Consider the following 15,838-nt stretch of genomic DNA (forward strand, 5'->3'; position numbering starts at 1 on the left):
CCAAACGACTTATAATTGCCTATAAGCGCAATAAAAACCCTAGTAATTTTCTGGTCCGTGGTAGACTCAATCCCATTGAATCCAATAATACTTGACCCCCCCTCTCTATTTTTTAGCTCATTAAGTATAATATATTCTAATCCTTATATATAGATGTTTATCTTTTCAGAACCTATTCATACTCTTTTCTTTTAGAACTGGTAACTAGAAAACTTTCATATTATAGACCTTTGTTTATTGTAGATTACTCGTGGTTGTTTTTTTTAACTTAATACTAACTATGCTAACTTCACCTTATCTTGTATTGAACATTTATCTGTTTATTTGTGAAATTGGCCAGTGCTTTACATAGAAGTTCTTAGGAACTTCTTCACTCTTAACACTAGGTTTCAACAATCTACATCTATAATCTACAATCACATTTAAATTGTGTTCCGTTATTTAATGTGATCTCTATCCCTAAATGTAGCTAAAGGATTATGTGACCATTTATTTGTCATCAAATTTGATCGTTAATGCAGCTGATACAAAAAAAGCGAGTTGTCAATGCAACTTTCAAACGCACGTAGTCGATATTTCGACGATAAGCTATGAACACTATTTCTGATTAGCTTAGCTAAACAATTCCCATTTCTGAGACAAGGGTACAAGGGTACAAGGTGATCAAAGGTGAACATGTTAAAAATGTTACAAGAACCCATTTCTGAAATAAAAAATTATCATCACGTTCGTTTTTTTAAAAGCCCTGGATCGTACCACTTCCCTCCTGGATAATACATGACTTTTGGCCCTACATGTAAATTTATATAAACATTTCTCAGTATATATGACGCAGGTATATTAAATAAATTTCAAACACCTGGTCTACTTTGTAATAATAAGATGTTAATAACAAATTTTGCGGTCAATTATTGAATGAATGTAAGCCAATGATCAAAGATGATGGTATTGATAAAGATTCACTGACTAATTGACTAAAAGTTTTCACTAAGATGTGAGTTAAGATAAAAGATATATTATTGCACTTTTGATATTAGTGAAAAACATCGATTTATTTGTTATGTTCATTTCATTATCCTCCCACTCACTTCGTTTCATTTCTATCAGGAAATTAAAAATCGGCTTTGGGCGATATAAAATATTTTATAACCCAAATTTCCAGCAATATCTTAAGACAGGAAATTTGAAGAAGTGATATCAGCCACCGGCTTCCCTTGTTTTTCAAACTCTTTTCAATATTAGTCACGTTATTGGTATCAATAACCAGACATAGTCGGTTAAAAAATAAACGAACGAAAATAGCAGCGTGGATTTGACAGTAGTTACAAATTAAGGTGGAAGATTCACATGCTTGAAGATGATGTAATACAAAAGATTGACACCACATTTTTTTTTTATCAATTTCCCTGTTTACCATGCAAAAAAGGGGAACAGATTTGAATACAACCCCCCAGTGGCATTTCTGAAGAAAAGAGGCTGACCCCCCCCCCCCCCTCCCCCCAATATCATTTTGTATGGTGAAAGAATGGCCTGAGACTTTGCCCTGATAGAATATGACTTCTTTTACAAATCAGGGACCCCATTTCAATTAACTGCATAGCTAAATGCTAATTTTATCAAGACATTCACAGCATTTGGCAAACACAAAACGTTTAATACATCTTGTCGTATAGGACATCCAGGAGCGAAATCGAACAAATATACTTCTCATAAGAGACCCAGGATTTCATTTCACATTTTGTCTCCGCCTGTGGGAATTTGTCGTAAAATCAACCTTAGTTTTCAATGCAGACTACAGAATAAGCAGGATGAACTTATTCTTTAGAGTAACTCATCTGAATCTGCCGATTTCGGTGATGGATGGTTGTAGGTTTTTAATGGCGTTCAAGTGATTCCCATGACACTCTTTTAAAATTCAATTCAATGTACATATATATAATAGATGTATTCTATCAATCTTATCATTAATCTAGCTCGTCAATTTCTTGTGAGAAGAAATTGTGGGAAGTCAAACGTACAAGGCAATATTTGATAGAGATCTTTATTTGTAAAACCGATATCGCATCCATTCGGTGACCTAAGCGGAGGCAGCAGCCCCGAAAGTAAGTTTTCTTCGGGCAAAATTCTCATGACTAGGTTAGAAATTCGGGCAATCTCAGATATCCCCCGCCCCCTTTCGGACGTAAACCTGGCTCCGCCACTTCCAGATGCAAAAAATAAACCTGATAAAGTTAATCAAAAGCTTATTTGATCAATTCATGAATTACTTAAAGAAACTGTCGTGAAAATCAACCAGCGAGATCTAATCAATATAGTTATATACTGACGTTCATTTATGAAAAAATGCCACACAAACACAAACCCACATAAAAATTAAACCTATGAAAAATAAGTATAGTTTAATACCCTTGAGACCACCATGTATATACATACTGGAAACTGTCATCCATTCTTGTCTTATACAAGCTAATTGGTTATGTTTATAAAAGGTTTATTATATTATAATCATATATAAAACAGTATGTATGAACATCAACGATTATCAACATTATAACATAGACAATTACATATATAATTCACTTAATACAGTCCAGCTGAATAAAATACATTTTGACATCTCTTTTTAATTACTAAGATCATTAGTTCCTAATTTTATTTACATTAGAGTAATCAGCTATTTAAATCACATCGTAAATCATTCACACTGACTCTGTTTGCATAAATTCAGAAAATCTCGGTCAATTTGAATTTGTTTGAATGTCAGACTCAATAGTGGTATAGAAATTTAATTGTTTCTCTTTTGGTACCAACATTCAATTATTTAAGATGCTTGTTTCTGTTATATTGATCTGGAGTCTCATTCTCACATCCTTAACTTGAATCAAATCAAGATTTTAAGATATGTAATTCTTCCATCAAATTAAATCTAAAATCAATTTTAGTGATTGGCCAATCAGTTGAAGAGCTTTTTAAAAGCATTTCCGTGTCTGTTTCTGTGAATAAGGTACCTGATTTTTTACACTTGATGAAATATAGATGGTTAAACAAATACTTTGCCAGGGTTCATAATATTATTAGGATCAAATGTAGATTTCACTTGTTTCATGATCTCTAAGCCTTCTTCTCCAATTTCTCTTAATAACAATTCTTTCTTACCTAATCCAATACCATGTTCCCCTGTACATGTACCATCTAATTCTTGAGCAATTCTACATGAAATATAAACAAATGATGTCATCACTTATATTAATTTGAACAAAAACACAACTTTTAATATTGACAAATATTATAATTGCTTGAAATATTACAATTATTTTCAGTAATTCAAAATTTACAGACTGGAATATGTGAGTATCAAGAGGAACTGAATTGAATAGAGATAAAAAAAAAAAACAATTCCAAAGGTTTCCAATGATCTGCTAAATTTCATGTATGAAGCACTGATAGAATTAAACCAATCGAGCCTCTGATGTACAAGTTTCAAACTCCATTCAGTTTTATACATTCATTTGGTTTACTTCATTTCCAATATTTTGTATTACTTGGTTATATTTCAAAATAACACACTTATTTCTAACTCACTTTGCTATCTGTTTGGAAAGTTTAATGGCTTTTGCTTTTTGATCTGGCATGTCATCATTTATTAAGAAAAGATTATGGAAATTTCCATCTCCAACATGTCCTAGTGTAAAGCCTGTAATGGTAAGGAATAGCTAACATCATAAATTAAACTTACAAAGCCATATTTCTGGCGACATCCTTGACAACTTTAACCTGATCAGGTTTTGAGTGATCAACTGGGAAGAAAACATGGAAATTTCCATCACCAACATGGCCTACCATTGGTCCTGTAAATAATATTTTACTTTTACATATTTTACTTGTTAATCAGTTTTCAAAATAGTCAGAAAGCTGTTCTGAAAGAAAGGAATCTGAAAAAACATTCATAAATTTCATGTATCTGTACCTATGCAATATGCATTAAAGATCAATAGAGAAACTTTAGAAAAAATATATCATAATACAGAGCAAAACCAACCACCATTGTTATATGAACATATCTCATACATATGTCGCTTGGTTAGTTCTGCAGGTTTGGGATTCATGGAATCAACCAAATGTTCAATAAAAGAAGTAGGTGTAAGGCTCAGAATGCATTCCATTTGTGCTGCAAATGATAGACAGTATTCAAAATGGATGAAAACAAAATTGATGGGAAAATTTTGAATGTGAAATCTACTTCAGAAGAGACAGAAGAGCCTGTACAGAATTGTCCAATTGATTGCTACTTAGTACTTACCTATTATACCAGCAGCATCTATCAATTCCTTACTTCTAACTATAACATCAGGTAATCTTGATATTGGTACACAAACATCAGTAGAATATGGCTACAAAGTAAACAGATAGTTGTAAAGAGAAATATATGTATTTAACAGTTCTTGATCAATCAAAATCACAGTGTTTAAAGGAGAACAATGATTTTGAAGATCAATATAATATTATGGAAATCTTACATAAATATATGCTATTGCACACTGAATATTTGAATTGAAATATATCAGTACTGTATATTTAGTTCTCAGTAATTAATTCAGACAGGGGTCTAAGAATTACATGGTGCAAAACCCTTCATTTTGACAAACCCAAAGTGTGATTAATAGTTTGAGGAGCTGTGTAATTTATTCATACAGAATAAAATTCATAAGAAAGAAAAGAAACAAAATTATTTATTTCTTATCTTCAATTTGGAAGTCTTATTAGAAATTCGCTAAAGTGGTCGAGAAGCCGTAGTACTTACTAATAGAGTGAAGAATAGGTATAACAGGTATATAACAGGTATAACAGAAGAGGAATTTCTTAATATAACATAAAACACAAATATAAATCATAGCTCTTACCTTAGATCCAGGTTGTAGAGCCATACAGGCATACACTATATCATGTCTGGCCTTCCATAACCTATTCTTCTCTTCTGCTTCTTCTGCCCATTTAAAATCTGACCCTTCATTCATATTTACTATTTCACCTACATAACATAAACATCAAGATACAATGAAAATATGAAGACATTCTGCAAACCATCTCTATCTGTGACTATCTGTAACACTGTTATAATAGTTAGTTTTTCATTTAAATCACTTATTTGTTCGAAGGAAAATGATTAAACAAAGATAGTAATCATAGGTATAATTTTTACAGTTATCTCCCTTTATCAATTCCCCAAGCCAAGTTTTCCGACATTTATGCATTTGTTGAACATCTTTAAATCAATTATTTCATCAAAGTTTGAACTTATGAATTGCAAATTGGATGTATATTAGGGTGCTTGAATATTTCCTCAGCAATTCTCTCAATATTAAGATCTAATCACAGCCTAGTATTTGACTATTTTGTTATAATTATCTGTACTTTTAAAAGGTAGATATTCAAAAGAAGCTTATAGACTCTAACCCACTTTTTTCGAATTCTTCTTGTGTTTACTTACTCACTAAATCAACCTGCTTTGCCAAAGTTCCTTCATTTCCAGTAAATTCCATAAACAAAGAAGGTGCCACTTTCATATCATATTTACTGTACTTATTAAAGGCATCAATAGCTACTTCATCCAAAAACTCTAAAGTTAAATAATAATCGTTGTAAAAAACAAGGTTTAACTTCTTGGTAAAATTTCAAAAATATTATAAAGGGATTGTCTGTAATTCCTGTTTAATGATGTCACTAATCGCAAATATGGTTTATCACACAAGGCCATGCTTAGTGACGTCATCAAACACTTAGTTTTAGTGGAATTGCAGGAACCACAGACGTCTGATTGAATTCTGGAATTGTGCAAATTGATGTTATCAGTATTCTAAACAATTTAGAAAACCTCTTAACAGTCCCTTTAGGTCAAAAATAATGTCGCATACCAAAGTTATGTATCCAGGAATTGCTTTATCGTAACAATTCTCATGCATATTAATGCAAAACAAAGGAACATTAGAAAGTGTTCGCAGAGACTAATTCAAAAATTATTTTTCAATGTCAAAATTTAAAAGGGCAATATTTATGATAGTACAAATCTCCTTTACATACATATACATGTATAATGATCTGACATACCTATTCTTGCCATCTGTATTCCACATTGTAATATATTGACAGTTGTATCTACTGCGTTTTTTACTGATGGAAAACTACATACAGCACTGGCAGTCTGTAAAATTGCCATAAAAAGAAAAAGTCAATGAAAATGTGAACGAATAATAGCTAAACATTTGTAAAGATTATTGTTGCCTTCAGTCCAATATTGGAGCTCAAACTAAGAAAAAGACTTACACATTCTGGTATACCATATAATCGAAGTGTAGCTTTAGTTATAATACCTAGTGTTCCTTCAGAACCAACAAACAAATTAGTTAAATTATAACCTGCTGAGGTTTTCCTGAAAAAATGATTGTAGGTATCAAATTATTCCTCTTATCCTACATCTCATATAATGCTGTACGATTGGTCACTATTTTGCAGATCTGTTCAGTGCCTATGCATAGTATGAATATGTATAAATATCAAACAATGATATATAATCATTTCAATAATAGCAGATCTGTTCAGTGGCATCTATAGGTAAATGTATACATTTTGGGTTGGTCATGTGATAATGAGATGAGTTTAAAAATATATCCTTGCTGTTTTGATACTTACTTTGTCCTCCTGCCTTTACCAGCAGTATCAAAAACTCTCCCATCTGGCAATACCACTTCCAAATTTAAAACATTTTCTCTCATGGTACCATATCTTACAGCATTGGTACCAGATGCACTTGTAGCACACATACCACATAATGAGGCATCTGCACCAGGATCTGAAATTAGAAGGAAAATCATTCTACCCCAGATCAATAAACCAGGTATATTTAGGGATAGAGATCACATAAAATAACCTCAAATATCATTAAAATATCCTAAAAATTACCAGATGTGTCATTAGTACTAATCTAATTAAAATTTGAGTACAATACTTTTTTTTCCATGACATTTTACTGTCTCAATTGTAATCTCACAAGTTTTTTACAACAGACCCGTTCTAATAACTTAATTTGTATCCATCCTGTTTCCTGATACTGTTGATGAATTGTGGAATAGCTAGACCCAAAGATGCTGTCAGATGGTTTACTTTAGATATCACTAACACAATTTGTCATCATTATCAAGGTGTTCATATAGAAATGACTGTTTTAGAAGCCTTCACCTGGGTTACGTGTATTCTTTTGCAATATAATATTATCAAAATTCTGTATGTCTTTGCAATATTCTAAAAGTCTGTATGAAATTTGTTGTTCCTTTTTCAAGAATATGTTACAAGACTACTGGGCCACTTTCTGGAATTATAAGCTATAGATTGTATTTGATTTACAGTTTGCTTACCTATAGGGAACACTAGACCAGTATCTCTCAGATAACTATTTAATGTTTGTCTAGATACACCAGCTTCAACAGTACAATCAAAATCTTCTTGATTAACAGCTAATATATTGTTCATTTTATTTAAATCTAAACAAACACCTCCCTATAATTAAATATTACATATGTCAATATATTATTAGACATCCCAACCCTTGTGATAATAGTTGGTCATCAAATTAATAGTAATAGTAGGAAATTTATGCATATTTGTTTATCATATCAACATGCACTTGGACCATAGCTTTAATATTTCCAATGTTTAATCATGACTTAGTAACAAGATACACTTAGTTATGTTTAATCTGAAAAAGAGAGAATATCCTGACTATATCCATACTATTTGAGTTTCTATACATACATGTACTTTACATAGCTTGATTATGAAATATGTGCTATTTATGCAAAGTGATATTCTGTACATTATTCCTTCATCTTTGCTGTCTTTTATTTGTTTCCTTAAATATTATCTAATAGTTTGTAAAATTGTACTATGGGCAATTTGCTTTGTATACTTGAAATAAAGCTTATTATTACTATTACATAACATAAAAAACTATAAGCTTACAATTACTACAAGTGTTTTATCACTGAGCAAGTCTTTTTCTCTGTTTCTTTCACCAAATAATCACAAATTAAAAATATTCTACACAAACCTTAATAGCATTAATACCACCTTCCAAACCAGTTCCAGTACCAAATGGTATTAATGGTATGTTGTTATTATTACATAGTTTAGCAACATGACTAACATGTTCTACATTCTCTGCAAATACAACCAATTCTGGAGGGGAAGATCTACAAAAAGAATATTCAAATTGAAAATATTATGTGTTAGCTGCTTATAGCCACAAGAAAAACATGGAATGTTTTGGGTTCTATTTTATTCTGACAGATATTCTCAGCATCTTTCCCTTCTACAAATAATTTTGGGAACAATGGTAATGGTAACGACTAAAGTCTGGCATAAATGTAAACAACCCTCCAAATATGACTTCTATATATAGCTTCTCTCACAAATACTGATATAACTATAAATACTAACTTGTGATATGATTCATCATGACCATGTTGTTCTCTAACTGCTTCAGCTGTGGATACATTTGATTGACCAACAATCCCTTGAAGTTCTTTAACAAGTTTTGAGGATACAGATGGATATTCAAAAGCCTTCAAAATGAGACATTATTGGTACATTTAATTGGATTATACATAAACTCATGTTCCTTCTGTTCACACTTGTTAAAATCATCAGATGAGCTACAGATGAGCTAGTTTGAAAATAATTTGTTAAAATCATCAGATGAGCTAGTTTGAAAATAACTTGGTGCACTGTATCAGTTTGCCTATCTTCTTGTAAGGTAGAGCGTAGTGACAATTGCAGGTGCTTGCTATCTTACCTGAGCGTTAGCTGTTAAACACTTTGTTGTACAGAATTGTCTGACACAGCTTTGGAGTTGTACTGCAAATCTCTTTGAAAACATGACAGGTTGCCGGACTTCAATCAACTGCTTACCATCTATGCCTATGCTCTGTTTTTATTTTGGGGTGAAGGCTGCGTTTTTAATAAAAGGTCAAGGTTAAGAGATAAAAAAAAAAGACATAGTCTTTGTTATCCAGAATATTAATTTCTCGATGGAAATATTATTTCTGGATGACGAAGACTTTGAAAAATGAAAAAAACATAAATACAAAACATATCATTTATCTAGTTTTCTATTTGTAATTAGCAAACATTTTTTTTCGAGGCTATAGTTTTTCTATAAACTTAATATGAATGTTTTACAGATTTTAAACTCCCGACATTCCTACCACTTCCGCTTCCTTTTTGATTTCCATCATGGTGAAGTTGGTGCGTGAAATTTTATTAGGCCGGAAGATCATTGATTTAACCATCATCTATTTCCCAGAGATACAAATTTCTTATTTATACACACATTAAAAACTTCTAACTATGTTATTGATATGAGTTTTTGATTAATGAGCAAGTTTTATCAATTGTTTTTGTCATTGAATATACATGTTCATTTTCCAAATATTGTCAAATTCACACGTGGTTCCTTCATAATATCAAATATTATAAGCTTTGATAGTTATTTAAGCTTTGTGCCTGATCCTTATGACTTCCTTCACTGAAACTGCACATGAACATAACTTATTTTGGACTGAAAATTTTCTAGCTCAAATGTTAAATCAAATTGTCAAATGATATCAACAGTTTTGATTTTCACCAAAACTGCAGAAGAGGATCAATGGGCCATATTACTCTTCTTAGAAGTTGAGTTAAAAGTAAATAAATAATAAATGTGATTTAAAAATTTTTTTAGGACACTTACAAACTCTATGATAGAGTTGTGGAGGTGGGAAGAGTGGTATTTATAGCTTATGGCCCAGATCGTGGTAAACTGGCTGTCATTGTTGACATTATTGATCAGAACAGGGTAACTACTTTAAAATATTTTACTCAAAAGATAGTCAACAAGAATTGACAGGCTGTTTGTCTTTACAACGGTTTGATGTAAGGGTGTAAGTTTCGATGCAAACCCGAGATCAAAATTTTTGATCCCATTTGTTAAATTTTTGTAATCCCGATAATAAAATAAATAAATTGCTGATGATTGGTGTATTTTACAAAGAGTATAATTTAATGCCAGTTGCGTTACTTTTTGACTGATGCTGTCTTTTTATATGCCCACATGAAATGGGGGGCGTATATTGTCGTCACCCATGTCCATCTGTCGGTTCGTCCACAATTGCTCGTAAACACCCTACAAGAGGCAATTCTTGACGGATTTTGACAAAACTTGATGTGAGTGTTCGTAATCACCTAAGGATGAACCCTATCGAAAATCAGAAGAATCGAAAAGTATTTAGTATGAGTTATTGCCCTTGTTCTTTAAATCGCGTTCAATTTCTAGCTCGTAAACACTCTAGAAGGCACAATTCTCAATGGATATTGACAAAATTGGATGTGAGTGTTCGTAATCACCCAGGGATGAACCCATTGAAAGTCAGAAGAATCGAAAAATAATTAGTATGAGTTATTGCCCTTGTTCTTTGAAACGCGTTCAATTTTTAGCTCGTAAGCACTCCAGAAGGCACACTTCTGATGGATTTTGATGAAATTTGGTGTGAGTGTTCATAATCACCCATGGATGATCCCTATTGAAAATCAGAAGAATTGAAAAATGTTTAGTATGAGTCATTGCCCTTGTTCTTAGGAACGTGTTCAATTTTTAGCTATAAAACACTCTTGAAGGCACAATTCTCGATGGATTTTGACAAAACCTGGTGTGAGTGTTTATAAAATCAGAAGAATCAAAAAATATTTAGTATGAGTTATTGCCCTTGTTCTTGAAAATGCGTTCAATTTTTAGCACATAAACACTCCAGAAGTCACAGTTCTTGACAGATTTTGATGAAACTTGTTAACATTATTCAGTATCGCCTCAAAAAGTTCAAAAGAAGTGTATGACTGAAGGTTGAATATTTCATACTGGTAATTGTTACTGTACTGCCAAATGTTTTTATTTAAAATCAGAGCTGCCAATGGGCGTATATTACCTTGCCTGGCAAGCTATCTTTACCTATATTGTAATATATATCTGTGAATTTGTCCACAAGTTTGTTTTAATTCTGTCATGATTTACAGGCATTAATTGATGGACCTGCTTCTGGAGTCGTCAGAAAAGAAATCGGATACAAAGCTATTAATCTAACCAGATTTAAGCTCCCCATTCAAAAAGGCATTTGCACTAAAGCACTTAAAAAAGTATGGGCTCGAGAAAAGATGGAAGAAAAATGGGCTGGAACTGCCTGGGCTAAAAAATTAGATAGTCGTCAGAAGGTATTTATTATATATATTATTTAAAGATATATCCCAAACAATCGAATCAATATACACACATGGATGTTTCAATTCATGCTGCTACTTTTTACCTCATTTACCATCAATGACCTGATGAAACATTTTTGCATCTCTTGTTTCTGGGTCATATAATATTCAACCAATCAATTGCTCTTTCCAGTTTAAGATTTCCAGACTGCTTTGTTGGGATTTTTGGGATATTCATTTTTAAAACTTCCCACTTAAAATTGATTTTGATTGACTCGCAAAAATGATCACTTTTAATGCTACTGAACATAAAACAATATGATTAAGAAAGGTTTTAAGAATTTTATCAAATCAAGTAATACACGAAATTGGAACATATATCTGGAATTTAAGTGAAAATCACATATACAGATTGTCCTTAATATTAAATGATGAACCTTATTATCTTGATAGGAATTGGATAGGAAAAGGACAAATAATATTTTGTATATTTAAGCCGCATTTGACCAAAAGGACTGATGCATACGCATGCACATCCTTGTTAAAAGGCGAGTTAAAGCATCTGTGAGCTATTTATCTTGAAATTATGGCTAAGCATGTTAGTTTTTAGCTAAATTGAAAAAACTGGAGCCTCTTGCGTTTTCTAGTCAATTTTGCCTTTTTTGAATGGAAATTTTAAATGTCCAGTATGTAATTACCAAACTCAAATGACCATAATCTCAATAATCAAAATGTGATATAACTGCAGTACAGCCTTTGTTGTGGTCATAGACCTTTTTGACTTTTGACCTGATTACAGAGGATTAAAAAAGAAACAGGAGGAAAATATAAGTTAAGATAAAGTAGGGCTTGACAACTTTGAATTAAATAAAGTGGATATCACAATATTGATCATTAATACACTGCAATATTTCTGGGTGGGCCTTTTGCTTGAAGTAGATTTTATACCATTCAAAATACTTTTACAAGATTTTTAATGTAAATAATACATGTAAATAACCAACCTTAATGGTCATTAAAAAAAACTTCAGTTATAATGTTAACAGTATTAAATACAATTGCATGGTTACAGTATGATAATAGTTCTATTCAACCATCAGGAATGCATTCTCTTACAATATATGATGAACCTTATTATCTTGATAGGAATTGCCGTCTGAATTTTATAGATGATGTCTAACTTCTGATATTGTTCAGAGATGCTCATTGAATAGTTATCATTACTACACATATTTTTAAACAGAGTTTGTTATGGTCATGGAAATACTTAAAGGGATTATAAAGAGGTTTTCTAGCCTTTTTTTGTGTATCGGGCTATTTAGGATATTTCCAATTCTTCATCTGATGCCTGCCTGACATTCCAGAAAGAGTTAACCGATAATGACGCAGCTCCAGCAAGAGAATTCATAACTAACCTATTTACACGATGGCAGAATTTCCAACTAAATATTGGTTACGGATTCTGTTGTGGAAGCTGCATCAAATCCAGTTAACTCTTTCTGGAATTGCAGGAATCACAGGCATTGAACGAAGGTGTCTCGGATACACATCAAAATCATAGAAAATCTCTTAAAATAAATAGTAACCAGTTCAAGCCAAAATGTTAAAGTTACCACTTGCCAAAGAAAATTGTTTGCAATGGAAAACATCATGAAATATGAATTATTTTGTCCATGTAGAACACAATAGGGTCCTTATTGTTTGTTTAGAATTTACAATTTTTACACAAAGATCTCTTTGGGAATGACCATTGTATTCTATATAAAATGATGAACCTTATTATCTTGATAGGAATTGCCGTCTGAATATTAAAGATGACAAATGAATTTCTGATTATATAGAATGTTTTTGAATAGTTTGACAGTCCAAATAAGTTTTACTATAACAATGATATGTTATCACAATTTTACTTATATTTTAGAGAGAGGCTATGTCAGATTTTGACAGATTCAAGGTGTTAAAGGCTAAACAAGCCGTAAGTAATTTTTGCTTGTCAAATTGTTGATAGTTACAAATTAATCCAATTCATTTTCCAATTCCATGTCATTTATTGCAATAACTATTCAGTATCAAGTCTGCTGGGTATATCATGAATATTTTATTATTGAGAACATTTTGTCTTTCAAGTTCAGTATTTTTTACTGTAAAGTTTCACTACATTCAGTTAAATTTCATATCAAAGCATACTGATCTTTTTTTTTTAGAATTTTCGAATTTACCCAGCTGATGTGTGACTGCAAGGCCAAAAACAGATGGCTTATGTTGAATTTATAACCTTGAAGGTACATTCTTTAATTAACATTTTGGTTATGTATTTTTTTATTTCAGAGAACACGATTAATAAATGAGGAATTTAACAAATTGAAAGCTTCAGCAGACTCCTCAAAAACATCTAAAAAGTCAAAGAAAGCTAAGAAGTAAATTGTAAATTTCAAAATAAATATAGAAAAGAACAGATTTAGTTACTTTTTAAAGTGGACCCATTTTATGCTCACATGGAATGTGCCTTCACTTGTCTTAGGGTCTTAGAGCTGGGCGATATTTGTTTAAGTTTATATCAGGATCACGTTATGGGTATATAAGTTTGTTTTTTACTGGTTTTTGAAAGAAAATTATGAACTAGAAATTTTAAATGTAGCTTAAAAACAATAAATATCTCTAAAAACACCCCAGTCTGGAATATCATGAAAAAAACACCTGTTTCAAATATCAATAACTTATTAAAATTATGTAGATGATCTTATCTGGACAAAGATTTTATGGTGTATCAGGATAACTAGTATATATCACCATATGGCGACATTTCGATATTTTTGATTCAGGGAATATTATTATCAACATAAATTCTTACACCGGTAGGTATTTATCGTGATACCCGTATATCGCCCAGCCCTAACTTGTCCTTATCATTTTTGAGAAATACTTGCTCCTTTATACTATGATTGCCTAACATATACATGTACCATATATATTGTATAAAAGAAGCTCTATACAACTTTTGTAACATATTTCTAGTCAGTTTAAACACTATATCAAAATGCATTTATCACCCAATTAATCCCTCAATTTGTTCATTGAAAAAAAAAGTATCTTAACATAACTTGTGCTCCCATTGGTCAGAGATAAAAAGTTGCAGACAGCTTGCTGTAACAGAATAGAAAATGTTCTGTCCCAAACCGTGACCTATACAACTCTTGGAAATAGGCCTTTAGTTTCCAGGATTGAACTACTTAAGTTGATACGAGTGAATATTACGATGGAAATATCTGCTCAAGCAAGACAATCCGTAAATCAAAATCTCGTCCAAAACATGGCAAAATCGAGATTAAAAATTGCATAGTAGTGGACTTTTCCACGAAGAACAACGATCAGGTTTTTTGAAAAGCGCAAACCTGGTCTGCTTCGCGCGCAACATCCGCCATAGGACAACACCACGAGACACAATCAAATCAGGCAAGATGCAAGAAACAGACTTGTATCATGTTTAGAAGTCCAAGTAGGATGCGATAGTCTTTTCTCCGCCAAATTCGACAAATATCGATTAAAAATTCACTTGATTTAGCATTACTAAATTCTGGAAGTAGAGTCCCATGCACATGTGATTTAAAGGCTTAGTAAAAAAAAAAAATGACCGATTTTGTCCGGCGTAGTAGTGAATTAAAATCCCCGATTAATTGTATGTCACCATCAACACCTATAGATGCCACCAATAGGCCTATATAATTTATATAAATATGTTGATGGATCTCGTATAACTAACGTTCAAAAGCTGTTTATATATCCCAGAAAAGTTTTCAGTAGGTGCCATCATCAGTTCTAAAAGAGCTGTAAATACAAGTTTTTGGTTGGTTGCATCTTCACAGTGTCCACCTTTCACGTATCATGGAATGCAACGATTTGGTTGGATTGTTTATAAGCGAATATAGTCAATTAATTCTACGGAGTGACGAACTCACTGACGTACTGACGTATGAGGTAGCCCTGACTCAATACAGTCATTCATAGCCCTCGACAAACATATTATGGCTTCTATCGAGGTTTCTGATTACCTGTAGCTGCCCACCCCAATCCCGTCAATGAAACCCTGACTTTGCCACTGCTCTTGAGTAGTAAGTGTAGGCTATGGTTTTCTGTCGTCAAAGGGCTGAACCGTGGAAAATAATGTGACCTTGATCGTTTCTGTAATAATAGTAAAGGTCAAGCTTTCCTATAATGAGATGACGTCAAATATTGTTACAATAAACAAGGACTTGATGTAACAGTAAGTTCTATGATGTAACCAATGGGGTGATTGAAGAATTCTAACTATCATCATGGGGGATGGAAAAAATATGTCGTGTTATGGAAAGAGGGATCTTGGTCCTTATGAAAGGGCCGGATCATGGAAAACAACTGTTACAGTAAGGAGTTATTTCAACGTGATAATATTTTTTCTCCCGGAGAAAGCATAAAGAAATAAGACATTAGCGCAAGGATAGACCTGTGGATGAATCGAGAAAGGAGCTTATTGCATGGGCGCAGATCACTTGATGGGGGGGGGGGGGGGGGGGGGGGGGCC

The 15,838-nt window shown here is 32.3% G+C and overlaps 2 protein-coding genes across 2 annotated transcripts; one reads left to right on the forward strand and one right to left on the reverse strand.

Annotated features, from left to right (window-relative positions):
• Positions 1–2,476: 2,476 nt before the first annotated feature.
• LOTGIDRAFT_229861 (hypothetical protein) lies at positions 2,477–9,011 on the reverse strand. The gene is made up of 12 exons (XM_009068417.1): positions 8,846–9,011; positions 8,491–8,615; positions 8,102–8,243; positions 7,410–7,551; positions 6,688–6,847; positions 6,322–6,427; positions 6,106–6,199; positions 5,489–5,617; positions 4,902–5,029; positions 4,301–4,391; positions 3,583–3,694; positions 2,477–3,209 (listed from the first exon to the last, which is right to left on the reverse strand). The coding sequence occupies exons 1-12, from the start codon at positions 8,927–8,929 to the stop codon at positions 3,041–3,043; spliced, it is 1,482 nt and encodes a 493-aa protein (XP_009066665.1). The 5' UTR covers positions 8,930–9,011; the 3' UTR covers positions 2,477–3,040.
• Positions 9,012–9,231: 220 nt separating this feature from the next.
• On the forward strand, positions 9,232–14,288 carry LOTGIDRAFT_229862 (hypothetical protein). Its single transcript, XM_009068418.1, has 5 exons — positions 9,232–9,297; positions 9,773–9,886; positions 11,098–11,292; positions 13,202–13,255; positions 13,609–14,288. Exons 1-5 carry the CDS (start codon positions 9,286–9,288, stop codon positions 13,699–13,701), a joined length of 468 nt encoding a protein of 155 aa, XP_009066666.1. The 5' UTR covers positions 9,232–9,285; the 3' UTR covers positions 13,702–14,288.
• Positions 14,289–15,838: the final 1,550 nt, after the last annotated feature.

This window comes from Lottia gigantea, assembly GCF_000327385.1.
Source record: "Lottia gigantea unplaced genomic scaffold LOTGIsca_9, whole genome shotgun sequence".
NCBI lineage: Eukaryota > Metazoa > Mollusca > Gastropoda > Lottiidae > Lottia > Lottia gigantea.